At 32.9% G+C, this 20,765-nt stretch overlaps 1 protein-coding gene across 16 annotated transcripts in view; it reads left to right on the plus strand.

The window, feature by feature from the left end:
- Positions 1–2,074: 2,074 nt before the first annotated feature.
- Positions 2,075–20,765, plus strand: part of R3HDM1 (R3H domain containing 1) — a 92,195-nt gene continuing 73,504 nt past the window's right edge. For 13 of the 16 annotated variants that reach the window (XM_074301904.1, XM_074301906.1, XM_074301907.1 and 10 more), the window contains exons 1-4: positions 2,075–2,210; positions 5,891–6,101; positions 19,452–19,493; positions 19,989–20,081. In XM_074301904.1, coding sequence (XP_074158005.1) covers positions 5,931–6,101; positions 19,452–19,493; positions 19,989–20,081 — 306 coding nt within the window. In that variant the 5' untranslated portion in view covers positions 2,075–2,210; positions 5,891–5,930. The remainder of the gene's footprint in view (positions 2,211–5,890; positions 6,102–19,451; positions 19,494–19,988; positions 20,082–20,765) is intronic. The other 3 variants (XM_074301912.1, XM_074301914.1, XM_074301923.1) reach the window with 1 other exon arrangement.

Below are 20,765 nucleotides of genomic sequence, written 5' to 3' on the forward strand. Positions count from 1 at the left end.
CCATCTGGGTCCGGTGACCAGATAGATATAGATCCGGACAACTGGAGGTGATCCAGGATGCAATGGGACACCTTGGCTTTTGAAACCTAAGGTCTTTAACAGATCTTAGTTGGCCTAGGCCACACCATTCAGTGATTTAAGCTATGTGGCAACTGAGGCAAAAAAATCTCCTCTTGACCTACCCCCAAAAAGGAAAAAATAAATCTGAAAGGTGAATATCCACAGAAATGACTGCTATTTACATTTATTCTGAATCAATCTGGATGAAACTAAGACTAATTGGGACTTGGCCAGGAACAACAACCACCACAACAACCTTGGCCAATCAAACGGAGTCAGAATGATTTAGATTTGCTGCATGCTCCTTAAGAAAAAATTCTAGCCAGTAAAAACCAAGATATTAAAGGAGGGTTCAGTGACCAAAAACAAACAAACAAAAGGTATGATAGTCTGAGGGGATAAGGGGAAGGACAGATGGAAGAAAAGAGGGAGGAGAAAAATGGAGAGAAGGGAGGGAGGCTATTTGTTACTGTTACTGACCGGTTGCCATTGAGTCCCCAGTGGGTCAGCTTTACTAGTTAAGTAAATCTCCATTTATTGACTGTTAAGACAATCCCTGATAGACAAATTGTAATCTGATTCTGAATAAAAAGCATTGGACTAGCCTGTATTGGCTAGTTTACTACAACAATTGGCAATCCTAATCAATATTGCTTTCAATGGCTTTAGGGAAGTGGGGGGAGAGAAATGCAAATAAGGATTACAAAGTGACTTTGGGGTGATTAGAGAAGAATATTCTACATAATTAGTCAAGTATGTGCTAGTTCAATTTTGACTAAATATTATAACTTAGTGTTAATCCTTTTTAATTCTCTAATTAATGGCTTTCAGGTGGATAATTAAAAATATGATCATTGTACTTGTATGTTCTCAAGAGTTATCAAGTACAGTGGATATTTTTTCTTTTAACAGCTTTGTGTGGTATCTAATGCTTTGGAATTTTCTCAGTGAAATTAAAATTTATAATAAGGAGTACTTTTATCATTTTAAACAGCAAAATTATGTGATCTCTAAAAAATGATAATAAAATTGTAAATTACTCTGATCAAGGGTTCTAAACCTGTGACTTTTGGGGGCTTTTAAAAAATGTTTTGATAACTGCATTTAGATAGGATTAGTTTCCTTTGTAATCATAGCTATTTTATTTTTTAGCAACATTATTTTGAGAAAAGGGTCCATAACCTTCCCTGTATGGCCAGAGAGGTCCTTAATACAAAAAAGTTAAGAACCATTGTTATAGATACTGTTTTGATATGGGTTAAAGATTGCTTTCTAATTCCCAGCCCCCATGAATCCCAATGGGAGATATCTGGGCTTTCCCAACCCCCACCAGATCTGAGCTAACTTGGGCTGTCCCAGCCCCCACTCTAATGATCTGCTCAAATTTCCTCCTCCCCCCACTGTACAAACAGTTCCTTATCTAATAACCCATTGAATTCTATTCAATTCTAACCCTGACCAAAACCAGCCTGGAGCCAACATGGGACTCCACACACCTTCAAGATCACCAAAAGCCCCCATTATAAAAAGGGAAACCCTGGAGCCAACTCTTTGCAGGAGCCCCAAACATGGCATCCATACTCAGGCCATGTTAAGGGTTCCTGTCCACCGGGCGCCAGCGTGGCCCTGGCGTCTTTCTACCGTTACCCTTATTTCCAAACCCTAAATAAATCTCTTTTATTAATCTAGGTTTTTCGGTCTGTAAATTCCTTTACTGGGGACTCTTGCTCCACTACTAGACCTCATTTAACTCTGTATCCTTGCACCGAAGGGGAGCTTTATTTGACTCCCTGTGCCTCTAACCTGCCACTAGACCTCAATTAACCCTAATTTCATCTGGTACCCCTTACCTAACTCTCATAGTTTCATGGTGAATTTACATAAGCTTTTTTTTGCTGCTTTTTTTTTTTTTTTTTTTTTTAATTTTTTTTTTTATTTTAGGCCACGAAAAGTGATGATATATATGATCCAAGAAAGTCCAGTTCAGTCCAGGACTCTACACTGTTGACAAGGACATGGGACTCCTCCTACCAGATTCCAGATGGTTCAATACAACTGACATCCTGGCTGACAACTGTGAAAAGGAACCTTGGATTATTTTCTTTTATTTTTGTGGAAGACCACAATCCCAAATCTATAGCACACATCAGGTAATAATATCTCACTTCCCCAAATCCCCCAAAATGTGTATATTGATGTTGATATACTACTACATTTTCTTTTAAAATCCTGGATAGGATATAAGATGATTAAATAAAATATTTTTGTTTACCTCTTTCATTACATCACCAGCATATTTTACTTCTGTCTTTTGCATCATTTTCAAACATAAATCAGTTAATTAGGGGAAAAAATGTTAGTTTAAGAAATGCAGATTTTCAGTTAGATTGCTTCTGACTCTAAAAAAATCTACTGCTTGATTTGCTACTGAGAGTTTCAGAATTGTATTTTTGTATTTCTTGACTTAAACTAATGTCTATATGACAAATTCTTTTTCCAAATGTAAGCAATATTGGATTTTCCGGGTCTTTGTAGAGAATATATTCAGCCTTATTTTTTTGTTTGTTTTTTGTTTTGTTTTTAAAGGTTTTCACAGTTAAACTTTAAATCAAGATTGCATTTGCTTCCATATCCACTATTTTAAATTCCCTCCAACTTCTGGCCTTTTGCTCTATCCTCCTTCTTGGGAATTGTTACTACCTGATTTCCAAATGGGTACTTACATTTTTTGTGCTCTCCCTCTTTTGTGATTCCTCTGTAGTCTAGCTTTTGACCTTATTCAGCTGACACTGTTCTCTCCAAAGTTACCAAGATATCCTATTTTTAATGTAACTTTATTTTTTAATTAACAAAATTTATTTTCTTATTCTCCCACTCCCCCCATCCACTGAATTCTTGATTGCCATATTTAATGGCTTATCTCAAACCTCATCCATAACTGCTGATAGTAATATGTAAATGACCTTGATAACTCTTCTTTCTTTCTATAAGTGTTTTTATCACTGTTCTATCTTGCTTTTTCTCCTATATGTTCCATTTTTTCTCAGTATTTTTTACTAGATCTTTATCCTGGTCTCCCAAGTTAACCATAGTGTTTCCTGAAGACTCTTTCCTGGGCCACCTTCTCTTCTATAAATTCCACTTGGTGATCTCTTTAGTTCCCATTCATTCAGTTATCTCTATGCACATTTGTTGTTTAGCCACAATTTCTCTTCTGTCCTACAATATCACGTTTCCAACTGCTTGTATTAGCCATCTCAACCTGGATGTACAGTAGACATTTTAAACTCGATATGTCCAAATCTGAGCTTTCTCTCCCAAAAATCTTTTCATCTTTTTAACTCCTTATTACTGCTGAAGTTATCACTATCCTTCTAATTATCCGGGCTCATGTCCTGGGTATCATTCTCAACTTCTTCCTCACAGTCACCCCACATGCCCATTTTGTTGTCAGATTTTGTCATTTCTGCTTTTACAATCTTGCTCAATTATGGCTCTGCAGCTAGCAGCTAGCAACCAGCCTAATACAAATTTTCATATCTCATGCCCAACCTATTGCCATTAGTATTTAATGGCTATTGTTGCCTTCAGTTTTTTTCTACTACAATCCATTTATTGTTGCAAAACATTGTCTTCCAAAAACACAAGTCTTCCCCTTTATTCAATAAATTTGAATGCCCCTCTATTCAATAAGCTTGAATGGCTCCCTATTATCTTTCAGGTTCAAATCCTTTCACATTTAAAACCTTTCACAACCTTGTCCCTTCCTTGTACTCTTATGCTTTACTTTTTTTTTTTTTTTCCTGAGGCAATTAGAATTAGGTAACTTGGTCATATAGCCAAGAAGTGTTAAGTGGCTGAGACCAGATTTGAACTCAGGCCCTCCTGACTTCAGGGATGCTGTTCTATCCACTGAGCCACCTAGCTGCCCCTGCTTTACTCATCTCATATAGTATTTTTCTCTGTCTTCTACAATCTAAAAGCATTGGTATTCTTCCTTTTCCTCAGATGTGGCACCATCTTGTGACTTCTCTACCCTTTCACTGGCTATCTCATATGCCCAAAATGCACCTTCCATCTATGTCTTCCACAAGACTCAGTTCAGATCCCACCTTTTGCAAGAGGCCTTTCTTAATCATCCTGTGTCCACAACACATCTCCTTATTGCCTTCCTTTTAAGTTAATCTTACCTTTATATCTTAATCTTACCTTATACATCTTGTGTCTACATACATAAGTTCTATATAAATGGTAGCTAGTATTAAAATTAACTTGTTTTCTTCCTAACTCAAATGTGAAAACTCCAGGAATTATGTTTTTGTCATTCTTTTATCCTCAGATTTAGCACAGGAACTGACACATCTTAAGTGCTTAATAAATGTTTGTTAACATTAAGATCACACTCTTGAAATCTAACCTGCCTCCCCAATATTGAACTGCCTGAAAATTGCCACTGACCTCTGAATTACCCTATCCAATGGCCCTATAAAAAGCCTACTTCCTCTGTTGTCACTATAGCATTTCATACTGTTGACCTAAATAATCTTTCTTCCTCTGAATTAAGATTTACTGCAGTCCTTCCTCTAGTTTTCCTATTTTTTCACTCTTTCCTCTTTGATTTTCTTATCTTTTTATTCTCTTCCTAGCTCCATATAATATATGTTTAAATGTTTTACTTTCAACCTCTATCTGTTGAATTCATATACTCAATTCTTTTGAACCTAACTCAAATGTTACCTATTCCATAAAGTTTTTCCTAGTTTTCCTACTCCTAATTTCTATTAATAATCACTTTTTCCTTGTCGGAACTCATACCTTGCTTATCCTTTTCCTGCACTTACGCGGCATTATGCATAATATTTAATTATGTTTATTTCCTCATAGTAGACTGTTAACTCCATGAAAGTAGTGACCATGTCTTAGCCAAACTTTGTCTCTAACCAAAAGCCATACTCCTCTATTCTATGCATCTTAGGTGCTTATTATAAGTATTTGTTGAATTAAATTGAAGTATCCTTGAATAGAGACAGCTAGGTGATACAGTAGATGGAATATTAGACCTGAAGTCAGGAAAACTCCTATTCATTTGTTCAAATCTGACCTCAGACAGTTAATAACTGTGTAACCCTGAGCAAGTTACTTTCTCATCTGTAAAATGAGCTGGAGAGGGAAATGGCCAAATCACTCCAATATCTCTGCCAAGAATATCCCAAAAGAGGGTCTTGAAGAGTTAAAGATTATAAAAATGGCTAAACCACCATCATTTGGTAGACATTCAAAGCTCTTCAGAATTGTGGGGAAGGAAGAATAGAGGATTACTGTTTTGCCACTTCTATCCTCTTCTACTCGTGATAACTTAGAATTTCCACTATTCTTCTTCAAGGAAACCTGCTTCTTGACATCCAACCACATAGGTTGTGTGAGAAATTCTGTTGTGTCTATTTTCCTAACTAAAGATACTTCCTCAATTTTTTTTTAATGTGAAATATTCTATCCTTGTCTTTCAGTTGTTTTTCCCTCAAAGTATTACAAGGAAAATTTAAAAAAAATTTTTATTTATATATATATATATATATATATATATATATATATATATATATATATATATATATATATATATATATGACAAATTCCAATCATAAAAATCTCCATGGAAATTAGGAGAAAAATAATTATTCTAGGAATGAATTTTTCTAATAGTTTTTTAGAGCTAAATATATCCTCATTAATTCATGGGGCATATACCATTCTGATACATTTAAATTGGAGAAATATTTCCACCTCAAGGAATTTAAAAAAAAAAAATCATGTATTCCTTTCTCTTTCAAAGGCTTCAAGTTTTCTGTAGGATTCTAAAATAACCTTCTCTAATGAGGATGTCTGATACTGTTACTGTAAAAGATGGAACTGATACAATGAAGGGTTTGGAGGCAGAAATGAAAGATGCAACCAGAGTCGAAAATCTTATCAAATCAGAAAACTATGAGAAGATTTCAGCAGAAAAGAATGAACGTTGTATTGACAGCAAAATTGATTTACAGGTAAGGATTTTCCTCCTGGTATCAAATGTTGTCTTCAATGAATATTTTTTGGGGTTTTTTATTGATATGTAATTTTCATCATTTAAAATTCTGGTATGTCTCTTCAGTGTTTGCTGCCGACCATATCAGCCATCTGGTATGAGCATGCTAGTTCTTTGTTCTAGTTGTATCATTCATTATGTATTGAAAATAATTGTTTTGGTTTTTTTTTAAATAGAATGAAAATTTCTTATCAGAATCTGAGTATCTGGTTTATGAAGGCTTAGCTGTTATTTAACCTGCATTTTCTGAAAATAGAAAGGTTGAAAAAGCAAATCAAGCCCCTTCTTTCTTAATTGGAATATCCTATCCTGGATAGAAATAAATGTCATAATTGCTATTGAAAGATAAATAGCTAGCTAGTTACTCTTGGCACCCTGAGCTTGTCTCAATGTTGAAGACAGGCCACCAGAAAGAACTTCTGATCTGAAAGTAATATTTAGGATATATGGATAAAGAAAGCATTAAGATGGATAAATAACAATAGTAAATCACATAATGGACAAATTTGGAGGTTTTTTTGGTTTGTCAAAAATGTTACTTTAAAACATACAATTTATTTAAGTTTTTAGCCTTTTAAGCGGAGAGGGATATTGAGAAATGTAAGAATATGCTTTTCAGTCTCAGTGTAGTGGCTGTGGAAAACTGATAAGCAACATTGGGCAACACTATATCTGAATTGTAGCTTCAGGTATTTGTTTAAAGTATATATGTTTTTATATTTTTGATCTGCAACAAAAAGTTCATAGAATTTATGTGAATGTATCACTTCAGTGATTAGTTATAATTAAGTAAAAGTTTTCTAGGAAGTTAAAAAGAATTTTTTTTTTTTAAGATTATTGAAACTTTTCTTTCCCAGAGCAGATTTTAATTCTTTTGTAATTTTGTTGTTCAAAATTGTGGTTCTCTTGAAATAGAAACGAAAAATAAAGTTTCTACTTAGCTATCCCCATTTATTAAACAAGTTGTCAACTATAGTACAATTAATTTTACAATTATACATATCATTAAAGACGGGGTAACTTACTTGGGTTTATCCCAATGGACTCAAATCTAGTGACCCTAACTTAACTTTGAAATTGTGATTCATTTTCTTTGTAATAGGAGAAGTGAAAGAAAAGAATTTGAAGTTTTACTATATCCTGACCAGCTTAATCAAATGTTTATTTTTAACATTGTATAATCCTTGAAAAATGGTCAGGAGCCTATTAGTACTTCAGTAGTCCTTTGATATATAGGATAAGGGGGGATTCATCTATAACTTCTTTTTTTCGGTCTTAGAATTTATTTTTCTCAAATGAAATGTCACATAGAAAAGTTTGAAAGACTGGGATTCTGTAGGCATCCACATTCAAAGAAAAGTTTCTAATGATCTGTGCATAGCATTCTTAATTACTGCATATAATACTTTATTATATTAAAACAAGCTAAACCAAGTTAAATGGCATTATTGACTTTTAGATGGACATGTGTAGAACTTGTGTTTTGGAAGAGTACTGTAGATATAACTGATGTGTTTTATTTTTGTTTTGTTTCTCCCTCCTAACTCCCCCCTGAATTTACATGAAACAGTAATTTGGTGTATGGGGAAGTTCTTATAACATAAATATGATCCTACAAGTTGTGACAGTTACCTTTCAGTTAAAAACTTTGGGGGGGGAATATACATATATGAGGATTTTTTTTAAACTCTATTAAATGTTATAATAGATGAAACAAAATTTTATCTCAACATCAGAAATAATGATTTCATGACAAGGCTTATCCTTGTGTTGATTAAATAGCTCAAAGTCACAAGAAGAATATTCTCTTATCCAGCATGGTAGGGAATGAAAAATATGAAAAATAAAACATTCTGGTTAATAGAAACTTACCAAGCAGAGCCAGGAAAACAATCTTACATCAATGACTTCAGCACCATAAAGAGAAGGAATAACCACAAAACAATTAAAACTAGATGTTGCAAAAATATAAAGAACAAGTTTGGCCATATATCAGAGATAGCAAAAGATCTCCTCTGGGATTCTTTGCAGATATAGGAAGTCTCTGCCTATGTACATTACATATAAACATTGAGTTATTTTTACCATGATATTAATTTTCTGATTTTTGTTTTTCTCTTCATTGTGAAAGAAATTCTTAAAAGTAATGGCTCTGGAAAGGGGTGTGCAATAAGTAAAGGTAAGGAAAACCTAGGAAATGTTAAAGGAAGGAAGGAAGAAAAGAAAAAACCTTTTTAAAGATAAAACAGCTAGAAAAAATAAGGACCTAAATTGGATATCATTCATGAAGTAGGAAATTTTAAAAGTAATAAAATAAATTTTTCTCACACCTAAATGTAATTTAATCTTCTGGTGATCCAAAAGGAATATGTCAGAATCATCATTAATAACACTAGTTTTCATACACTGTACTGGTTACTGTACCTTGAATAATAACATATATTCCCATTTTATTCTGCTTATTCTCTTTTTCCATTTCACCAATTCTATTTTTCAAGGAGTTTTTTTTCTTTTTCCATTTCCCCAAAACTATTTCCTAAAAAGTGGTTTTCTTCAGTATAATTTTTTCTCATTTCACCAAATGTATTTTTTAAAAACTTGTTTTCTTCAGTTAGTTTCTGTGTTTTCCTTTCCAAACTCTCCTGCAAAGCTCTCATTTCCTTCCCATTTTTCTTCTAACTCTGTTTAAGTCTTTTTTAATTCTTCCAAGAGAGTTTTTTGAGTTGGAGACTATTTCATATCCCCCTTTGAGGCTTTATAAGCTTTTTGCTTTTAGTAACCTCAGGCTTTGAATTCTGTTCTTCCCTGTCTCCATAATAGCTATCTGTAGTCAGAGAACTGCTTTTTTGCTCATTTTTAAAGGTTGAGGTTTGCTCTTAAGACATAGGGGAGAATTGTCCAAGTTTCCTCTAAGGGCTTTCAGTTGCCTGTGCTGGGGCCAGGGCTGGGGCTGCTGCAGGCTTCCTCCCTATACTGAATGGGTCTGACCAGATGCATTGGAGGTCTCACAGGAAGTCTGCTGATCCATTGGCCTTCTGTACCACACAAAGTAACCAACACTGCTGTATTTTAAGAGCCTCCCAGTAATTCCCCATATGGGTTCTCCCTATACTGGGTCATCCTTTCCCATCTTCCCCCTGCCCAACTGAGACAGAACTTTCCTGGAGTCCTTCCAAGATATCTTCAATGGAAATTTGTTACACTTATATATATTTGTGGGTTCTGTCATCCAAAAATTCAATCAAAAGCTTGATTTAATGTTGATTCTAAGGGGAGCTTAGGAAGAGATCAGGCAATGTCCTGTTCTATTCTCTCCCATCTTTGCTCTATTTCTCCTTCTCCCCCCCCAAAAATATTATGTTCTGCTTATTTTCAAAGTACATGAGCTTAATTTTTCCTGTGAAAAATAGAGGGAGAGGGAGGAAGTTAGAAGAGCCTCTAAAATTTATCCAGTTATAAATCCCTAGTTGAAAATCTGTATTTCAGTATATTCCTGTTGTTGATTGTAGCAATGACATTGGTAGTCTGTAACAAGGGATAGAAAAGTAAATATATATTCAATTTCAAAAAACTCTTTTGTTCCTAAACAAGAACTTACCGGATAATACTGTGAGCATTTTCATTTGAAAAAGCCTTTTTCTTTCTTTTTTCTTTCTTTCTTTCTTTCTTTCTTTCTTTCTTTCTTTCTTTCTTTCTTTCTTTCTTTCTTTCTTTCTTTCTTTCTTTCTTTCTTTCTTTCTTTCTTTCTTTCTTTCTTTCTTTCTTTCTTTCTTTCTTTCTTTTTTTTAATTAATGAATGTTATTTTCTGGTAATTGAGATAGAAACAAGTAAATTTATTTGCTTGTTAAAATTGTTAAAAAAAAAACACAAGCAAATTGATAAAGGAGAAAAAAAAATATAGGAGTCTATGCTAGAAGAGTTATGAAAAGATGAACATGTTGATAAACTTATAGAGCCATGAGCTGGTCCAATTGTTTTGGAAAATAGTTTGGAATTATTCTAGGAAAGTGACTAAAATGTTTGTATCTTTGAACAAGAGATCTTACTACTAGGTAAAGTACTCCATGGAATTCAAAAATTAAAAAAATGAACAATCCCATATAATTAAAAATATTTATGGCAGGTTCTCCCCCCCCCCCCCCCATTTTTGGCAAAAGAGAATTAGGAGTGAGATATATGCCTTTGAATTGGGAATAGTTAGGCAAATGTGGTACCATGAATTTAATGGACTTAATATCACTGTGTCATAAAAAATATTGGATATGAAAACTGTAATGAAGCACACAGGACAACTGAAATGAACTGATTTAACATGAACTAAGCAGAATCAAGGAAATAATAGAAATGTAAAGAACAAATAAAGGTAAGTACTGTGTGAGTAACAATGACCAAGTTTAGTCCTACAGAAAAAAGAGGAAAAACTTAACTTCCTTCAGTTTTGGCAAAAGTAAGAGAGTCATGAGTATGTGATATTTCATATTCTATCAGACTTGGTTAGTTTATTGATTTGATAAACTTTTTTATCTTTTTTCCTTATTCATTAAAAGAAATGGGGATGGAACATATTTGAAAATCATGGTGATATAAAAATAAAAGAAACCAAAAAAAATTTCTTTAACCTTATGTCCATCAGTTGGGAATAGCTGGTGATAGTGGTGGAGGAAGTAGTAATACTACTGCTACTAGTACTAAGAGCCATCACCAAATAACATTTATATACCTCTTTAAGATTTACAAAGCACTTATTACATGTCACGTAAAGGAAGCTTTGCAGACACATCAAAATCATCCAGAAGACCAGTTAGCCCCAGTTGATGTCATTATTTATGTCATTTTCTTTTTCTTTTTTGCTGAGGTAATTGGAGTTAAATGACTTGCCCAGGGTCACACAGCCAGGAAGTGTTAAGTGACTGGGGTCAGATTTGAACTCAGGTCCTCCTGAGTTCAGGGCTGATCCTCTATACATTGCACCAACTAGCTGCCCCCTATAAATCATTTTCTAAAGTATTGCCTACCTCTAGTTTTTTTCTTCTTTCAAGGAAAAGAAAAAGGAATGACTAGTTTTGGTATTCTTTTTAGTTTTTCTCTATATTTTGTCCATTTTTGTTTGAGGAATTAACAGACAATTCCTTTTTTTTTTTTTTTTTTTAAACTTAAGATCTGGGTATACTTCTCTAAAATAGACATTTAGATAATTCACATGCTAGGTAAGCATAAAATTAAAGATATTAATTATCTGCCTCACTTGGTTAGCAAGTCCTATTTTAATTGCAATGTAGGAAATTGGACTTGGCAGAGAAGTAAATCAGTTCAAGCCCATCTATTACATTAGGAAGAACACAATGGCTTTGATTTAGGATAAGAAGACCTGAGCTCTAATTTCACCTCAGATAAATTATTAGCCTGTGTGACCTTGGTCAGATGACTTAAACTTTCTGAATTTAGGTTTCCTCATCTATAAAATGAGGGGATTAGATTAGATGGTCTCTGAGGTCCCTTCCCAGTTCTGGATTTATGAATTCATGATTTCAGATCCAGTGGACTTTTAGCAGTATAAGAAAGTAACTTCCTTAATCTTTTCTAAGTGCCATTCCAGATTAGGTTTGCCAGTGCACATATATAAATATATAGCTATCATATAAACTCCACTGCTCAGAAACATTTAGTATCTTTGAGTGCCTCCTTGAGTACAGAATTGAGCAAGAAGAATGTGTGAGCTGGGCGCACAAGGGCAATTGTGCAGTACTTTGAAAGATTCTAAACTGTCCACTCCTATAAAAACTCATCTCCTTAGAACTCATTTTCTTGGTGATGATTCAAAATCCTAGAGCACCATGATCTGCATGTTGCCAACAATGATTTACATGTAAGAAGTGATATAAAGGACATTACCAAGAATTTGGTTGCCTAGAAAGGAGGCAGAGATATAGATATAGATATACAGATATATACAGAGAATAAAGGAAATTAAATGGACGGTTTGAATGGTACATTGTTCCCCTCAATATAAACAAAGAAGAAAAGGAAGAACAGATTCCCACATATTTAATAAATCCTGTGAAAATTATGTAGTAAAATACAGAGAAGAATCACACAGGATGACATCTTGTGGAAACATTGAAATCTGCCTCATTGAAAGGAATATAACCCAAAGATGAAATCATGGGTTTATTTCAGATTAAACATGGCACATACTTTTAATGGTTTCCCATAGGATCCAGGTTCATTAAAAGAGGCAAGTGAAGTTAAGTAAGCAATGAAAAAAATTGGGATAGAGAAAGGATCTGGAAGTTATAATAGTAGAATAATTTCCATGAATGAAAATAGTGGGATAGATAAGATGTAATTGTAATTACAAGCATTATCAGCATCTGAGGTCTTTTAATAAAATTGTATTTATTTTGATGTAACTTTAAAGATGGGTGAATTAACTAAGAGATTTCTAAGATTTCTTTTTGATATAAGTTATATCTCATTTACTTGTGGATCACATCTATGTATGTAAAACAGACTTGAAAAGGTCAGCTATATGTAGCATATTTTCTATTACTAAGATCTATGGAAACTACCACAGATCTACTAAATTTCTATCAATAACTAGCTAATGTTTCTAACCATATTTTTAGAACTTGTCATTTGTTCTTTTTACTGGCCTGTTACTCGTTCTAATAATAGAAAAAATATCCTAATTATTACTAGCGTAATAGCTAATAATTATAATTGTAGCAATAATTATATTTTATTACTTGTATAATAATTGACATTGTAATAGCTAACATTTATGTAGCACTTTAGGTTTGTGTGTGTTATCTTATTTCATCCTCATAACAACTCTATGAAGCTATTTATATCCTTTTTGGAGGAACTAAGGCTAAGAAAGGTTAGGGTTCTATAGCTGATTTATATGTTGGAGGTAGGATTTGAAATCATCTTCACTTAAGTCAACTCTGAAATGGTGAAGATATTGTCTATTGTTACATAACCATTACAAAATCTTGCATGTTCACTGTTAATACTTTATCTTAGAAGTTGCCTTTCCTTTATGTAAGACTCTTAATAAAGATCTAGATTGGTGAGTTGAGCATGATAGACTAGGGTTTATACTTGATAAATGTTTTTCTTTGTCTACTTCTTCCCTCTTACTTTTATACAACTTTAAATTTTCTTTTAAAAATGTTTGTATCTTATTTTTACGTCACTCTTATTTTCTATATATGTTCATCCCTCCTCTCTACAAAAAGCAATAGATTATAATGAAGAATAAAAGGTGTAGCAAAAAAGAAATCTGTTCTGCAAAATTAACTAACCCATTAGCCAGTTCTACTGTATATGCAACATTGATTCCACATCCATAGTTCCTCACTTTTGCCAAAGGAAAGAGATTTGTGTGTTTATCTCTAAAGTAGCACTTTCCTTCTTTTTTTGAGGGAAAGTTAATATCTAGATTATACTACTTCTGCTGTTACCATTATATTAATGTCACCAGAGAAAGCCCAAACCCAAACCAAGTTCTGAACCTCTATTATTACAGGCCAGCCACAGGACATCAAAGAATGTTGAAAGTCTTTTATTTGTTCACCTACTATTTCTCCACTGGCAATTAGACAATATAGGGGAATTTGCAAAAAGCGTATATTAATTTTGAAGATACAGTTTAAAAATTCATGAGTTCTTTGCAAATATTATCTTTACCATGACCTTAAGACAATAGAAGGTCTAGATTTTGTTAAAGATCTGTCCCCATTCTAAGTCTGGGTCTCACAAAAAATGGTCTACTTCTTTGTTCTGAATTACCTGTAAGCCATGGGAAATGGTTACTCTTTACTCCATTTTTTTTCTTCCTCCATTCCTTTTTTTCCATACATATTTATCAAAGTTGTTAACACTTTCCAATTAAAGTATCCTTTTAAATTTTCTGGCACCAACTTGCTGTTCATCTATATTGTTTCTAATATATATTCGTTGACAAACTCTATGATTTGTTTATCAGTGTTCTGTAGCATGAAATAATCACATAGTCATTCTCAAACAGAAATATTTGAAGAGTTCATCAGTCACAGATAATTCCTCTTTAGTTTGAGCTCTGTGTTGAATTGTCTTACAGTGGCAAAAATCCTTCCATCTCTTATGTTTTATTCTGTACCTGACTGAACAGGGCTATTTCTGTTCTTATAAAGAATAGTGAATGATTTTTGTGTATGGACAGGAGACACATTTAAATTTATTTTTATTTTCAATTCCAAAGTTTCTCCTTTCCACCTCCTTCCTCACCCATTGAGAATGCAAAAAAAAAAAAAAAAAAAAAAAAAAAAAGTTAAGTCTACACATAAAGTCTTGTAAAAAATACCACATGAACTCTCAAGAACAAATAAAGGGCGGGAGGATGCCTCAATTTGAACTTAGAATCCCTCTGTTCTCTGTATGGAGGTGGATAACATGTTTTCATCATTAGACCTTTGGTATTATTGTGGATTATTGTATTGATCAGAGTTTCTAAGTTTTTCACAGTTGATTATCATTAACAATATTATTGTTTCTGAGAACATTGTTCTCCTGGTTCAAGTTATTTTCCCTTTCTGTCATTTAATATAAATTTTCCACTTATAATATAACAGTATTCCACTACAATTATATGCTATAACTTATTCAGCCTTTCCCCCATTGATGTGCATCCCTTCAATTTCCAATTCTTTGCCACAACAAAAAGAGCTACTAGAAATATTTTTGTAGATATGAGTTATTTTTCTTTTCCTTTGATCTTATTGGGGTACAAACATAGTGATTGTATTTCTGCATCAGAAGATATGCATACTTTTATAGTGCTTTGGGCATAGTTGTACATTTTTCTCCAGAAAGGTTGGACTGTTCACAGCTCCACCAGCAATACATTAATGTACCTATTTTCCCACATCCTCTCCAACCTTTGTCATTTTTCCTTTTCAGTCTTTTTAAAAACAGTCTGATGGGTGTGAGGTGACCTTAAACTTGTTTTAATTTTCATTGCTCTAATCCATAGTGATTTGGAGCATTTTTTCATGTGACACCTAATGGAAAAGATTTTCTAAAGTGGCTTTTGCTCTGCCAAATGAGCTGTTTTTTCATAGTCAACAAGCAATATATTCCCAAGGATAATCTGTTTTCTGTGTTCTATTATTTTTGTAAAATGGAAAATCACTTGTGAAAATATGATATACTTAATTAAATATCACTTACTGAAAGCTTGCTTGATCTCTACTCATAATGCTCTAGATGTCTTCAGTTTATATAGAGAGAACTGACAAAGATACTTTACAAACCAAAGGCTAGAGAAATAGGTCAGTAGTTAATCAATGTTCTTTCAGTTCCCTTTTTACAATATTAATAAGGTTCCAAGGTTTGGTTGGGTTTCTTCCTCTCCCCCCCCCCCCAAGCTTTTATTATCATTTCCATCTTTGTATATTGATCCATCAAGATCCTCAAAATGGTATCATTCTTAGAACAGAATATTTTCATTCAGTAAAATCCATCTCCTTTTTTTAATCTCATTAGTGCTATTTTTAATTTTCCTGTAAGTAATTTCAGGAATGGTTCCAGTATACCTGATAGGGGAGAAAGGTTTGTTTTTATAATTTGTACATATCTTTTCCATTTTTCTTTTAGTTTTCCTTCCTTTTTAAAATCCCTCGCTGGAGATCTTACCATCTTTTAATTCTATACTTCCAAATAAAGCACATTTTTCAATTTTGATTTTCACTCACATTTACTCCCTGCTCTCACAACTCACAAATCTATTTACATTCAGTTTCTGCCCAGAACTGGAGATAGATGAATCTTCGAATGGTTCTGCAAGAACAACTGCTAATCATTCCCAAAGAAGTAGAAGTCCATGTCTACCTCCCCCACTTTATGAGGTTTTGATTTGTTCTTTTGAATTTATATCTATTAGATTTAATTTTTTTACACAAAACCTATCATTCTAACCTGTCAAGATTTTTTTTGTTCTAGTTATGTCATCCATCATATTAACAATTCTTCCTAGCTTTGTGTCATCTCCAAATTTTTTAAGCATGTCACCTATGATTTAATTCATATCATTGATGAACAATGAAGAACATCACAAGAACTAGATCCCTGTGGCACTCTACCATAGAAAAATACCAGTTAATACTTAAAAAGTGAAACTCCCTATAAATTAAACAGCCAAAAAAACCAACCAGACATTCACAGTGCTCTCTGAAAATAACAGACTACCACTTGTTAAACATATAGAATATATCCTAGCATCATTGAATTCCTTGATTGCTGGGCTCTCAGTTCTTTGATTGGGTAATTGTTCTGTCCCAAGTTCTTAGCTATATTCTTTTATCCTCCAGTATAAACTCATATAATGCCCAGTTGCTGTGACTCAGAAGCCCACTCTGCCTACCAACTAGAAATAGACAGGCCAGGATATTTCTAGTTTGGTCATCTGAAATTCAATTTGAAATGTGTTTAAAATTGTCATAATTTTAAAAGATATTCTTTTTTTTTTTTTTTTTTGAGATATACATTTTTATTATTGATTAGTAAGAAATTTCCATCTATCTTCATTGTTTTTCAGACTCTCCTCTCCCTTTTAATATTTATCAGCAAACTAAAAGATTCTTTGACAGAACAAGATTGTCTTTTTACCTCTTAGCCCTTTTTTTGAAGTGTACCACAATAAATTAACTAAAATGTCTTTGTTTTCTACTCATTGTGTTTTCATATACTTAATCCAAACTTTACATTTAATACAGTGCCTTACATATAATTATTGCTTAATAAATGGGTAGCTAGACTAATTGGACTCCAAATTCTTTATTGACACATCATTTTTCTCCTTTGTTAATAGTCACTGAACAATTTGTGGCATCTTCTCAAATTAAGGTCTGATATAGGATATTTTGTTTTCCTGCCTTCATTCCATAATATGAAACAAAATATATTACCTGAGAAGTAAAAGTTTTCCCCAGACCTTTTTAAAAAGCTGCAGATCCCTGAAATGGTAAAATTAAATTTTAAGATTAAAGTGGGCACTAAAATTTTGCTGTAGAGTGTAATATGAAATATGGGAGATTTGTATTTTTTGCAGTCGACTGGCTTATGAATTCATAATGAAGAAGATGAAACAAAAGGCATTTATCTAAACCAAGGCAAGCTAGTTTACTATGCTTTATATATCGTGTTGCAGTCTATTTTGTTGAATATTTTCTTGTGTCACTACAAATCATTTCAACAAGTCTATATGCAATAATTGATGTGGATGTACTATTTTGTTTAGGTTTGTGGTTTCCATACCAGCTGTCTCTTTTAAATCTTTGTAAAAAAGTGCAAATATAAAGCTATCCTCTTTTTCCCCTTATTTTTCTATGTTAAATAAGACTACAGACCAATTTATTCTCTTGACCTTTTATTCCCTTGGGGCTTAAATAAACACATTAATCATAATGTGTCTTTTCCTAGCAACAACATATCCTATTTAAAAATTGTTATTCTTTTAAATCCTGACCCTGAAATATCAAATTTCTGCCTCCATTTTCTTCTAATATTAGATACAAGTGTTACTTCCAAACAATTAGTAATCTTCATTGTGCAAATTAAAGGGGAGGATAAGAAGAGTGGGTGAAGGTAACTAAATGTAAAATAGTTTCTTGGCAACTTTGCTAAGCTCATGCTGTGTGCCCATGCATATGTGCATTTATTTAAAGTCACTTAATATAATTTATTTCTTTTGATTTAGGTAGAGCAACTTCATCAGCCTATTCTAAAGTAAACTGATATGATTTGGTGATGATTTAGGGTTCTTGATAGGAGTTTTGTTTCCCTAAATTCGTGCATTATTCAAGAATAAATTTTAGCTCCTAATTGAATAATGAATATAGTGTCATAACTATTTTGACAAAAGGGGGTTTATTGTTATTTGTGTGTTAGGGTGAAATAGTGAAGCATTATCTTAAGTTATTTGGCACATTATGATTTGCAAAGTACTTTGCTCAAAACGACTTGGTTAGGTAGATAGTAATGCAAACATTTTTTATTTTGCCATGTTACAGAAAATGAAACTTAAGGCCCAAAGTAGGCTATTTTCCCTTGGTCAACTATTCAGATTTAAAAGTCTTATGACTCCCAAACTAGTTTTATTTAACTATAACATACTACTTCACCTAATCTTGAAAGTGAAGATACATTAACCCATAGTTCAGTGCTTTTATCTCGGCATTTTGCATATTTTTGTATCATGTTTGTTCCTGAATTTTGCAGGTTTGGGTCTTGATTTCAGAATATACTCCTTTTTTAATGTGACATGCAAGAACTAGAAGTTAAATCCTGTGTGGTTTTTGGTTTTGTTTTTGTTTTTTTTTTCCCATTCTAAACCACTATCCCAGAGCAGTCATAGAACTATTGCTTAAACATAGCATCTCCCACACTTTTTCTTTTGAATAGGAACTGATTCAAAAAATAATACTAGTGATTTTTCTTTTTAACATGTAAATACATACTTGAGAATTAACGACTATAATTTTTTTTTCTAAGTTGCTCAGAAGTTTCTCTGTTAAACTCTTAACCTCTAGGCTGTATAAGCATATAAGACAAATATTTCTAAGTCCTAGCAGTAATTTTCAATCCAAATGTAAATGGTCCTTAGACAAATTACCTTAGGAAACTCTGCCATTGTGGGTTCTAATTATGTTATTCAGAGTCAAGGCCACTTTTAGCAGTTGCTCATTCCAAGAGTAATGACAAGAAAATTGCCCTGTGCTTTTTACTGCATCAGTTAAAAAACTCCATGGGGGGGGTGGGGGCGGAAATAGTCGATGTTGAAGTAGAAATTCATTCTTACCTCCACAGGTTGAAATTTGGAAACTGCTCTTCTTTTGTTTTCCATTTTTGTTCCTACTTGGGTACATGCTATTTCTTAAAATTCCTCAATTGATTTTTTTTTTTAAACAAGATTTAATTTAATTATTACAAGATGAAAACTAGAGAATCTTTTATTGTGCTGCTATCTAAAAAAGTTACAATTGAATTAAAATAGAAAATGTTGTTGAAGCTATTTGATATGTTACATTTATAGACTAATAGAAAATGCCAACTTATAAGACCATTTTGGATGATAATATAAGCTTTTGCAAGATCTATATATACACACACTTGATTAGAGAAAACAACATTCTTAGACTAACAATGACCTTTCCTTCTCTATTTTTTACATATGGTTAGTTCTTCTGTAGTAACTTGTATATTTAATAAAATCCTCTTATTTCACTGTAAAATTTAATACAAACCTCTCTTATACCCAATATTCAGCGGCCAGTGCAGTCGTTTGGACAGACAGGAAAAAGGTCAAAGGTATAGTAAATACTTGGGTGTGCTGGCATGTCAAGGGACTTCCTTCATGCTTGATGAATTCTTGTTTTCATAAATTAATTACATTAAACTTAGTTTTGCCATATTTTGTTTTTGGCAGAAAGCTTTTTTTGGGGGGGGGGTTGTCTTGCCTAGTTGTCTGCTTTTGTGCATTTGCTTTATACTTTTGATGGCTTTTTTTCCATAGCAAGAGAAAGTAGCTTCCTACCATTTGTTGGGTTTTGGCTAGCTTTTTTAAAAAATAGAATTATACCCGTTGCTGATGCTATGTGATTTTCAAAGCTTCAACTGCTTGTTTTCCCTTTTAATAAAGGGATTAGTAGTGCTTAATGATACATTTAACTTTGTGTACATTTCATCTACTTTTATATTTGGCAGAAACTATTTATAAAGAAATACAAAAGGCCCTCTTTAGGGGGTTTTGGATATGCCCTAGTTTTGTGAAATGTAGTGTTAATTATAAATACTTCTCTTTAGTCAAGTTCAAAGTTAAAGCTAGTTCGGAGCCTTGCAGTGTGTGAAGAATCTCCACCAGCTCCCACGGCGGAGATATCACAGGATGATAACCAGGTAAAATTAATAAAACTTGAAGACATGACAGAAATCATGTATTCCCTGGAGAATGCCTTTTGGAAAGCTAAGGACAGTGTTTTATTTTGTTTTGTTTTGAACAAACAGGTCAAACTGATATTGTTACCATGGAATGTTGGTGAAAATTTTGGGTGAAAACAAATCTGTGTTGTTTTACTTAAAACTCAAGGTATTTGTCTCAGGAAAAATTGGCTTTTTGACAAGACAATTTGTATATAGAATGATGGGATGGGATGTTATGTTTTTCCAGTTGTCCTATCTGAAGTTCCTTACCTTTTTCTTCCCTGTAAAATAAAATACAGAAATCATGAAATTAAAACAATCCATCCTTTAAGTATTTTATTCTATTTTCCAAGGTCAAGTCAGTCAAATCTCCTGACAGGGCCATAGTCAATTTGAAATGGCTTTGATTTCTTCATGAAAGTATGTTGATTTATTTCTCTTTCAGTAAGCCACATATCCATTTATTTGTGTGTAAGAAACTACTTAACTAAAAAACCTGTTATTGGTCTGAGGCTAAATTAGATATTATGGTGATTTGAGCTAAAATTTCTGACAGCTTTGCTCAGTTATCCTGAATAATAATTGAATTCTTCCTTTTCCAAATGAAAGTATGATTACAACTGTAAAATTGTAAATTCTGTAGATCAAAGTTATCAAACT

The sequence above is a fragment of the Sminthopsis crassicaudata genome, chromosome 3 (assembly GCF_048593235.1).
Source record: "Sminthopsis crassicaudata isolate SCR6 chromosome 3, ASM4859323v1, whole genome shotgun sequence".
Lineage (NCBI taxonomy): Eukaryota > Metazoa > Chordata > Mammalia > Dasyuromorphia > Dasyuridae > Sminthopsis > Sminthopsis crassicaudata.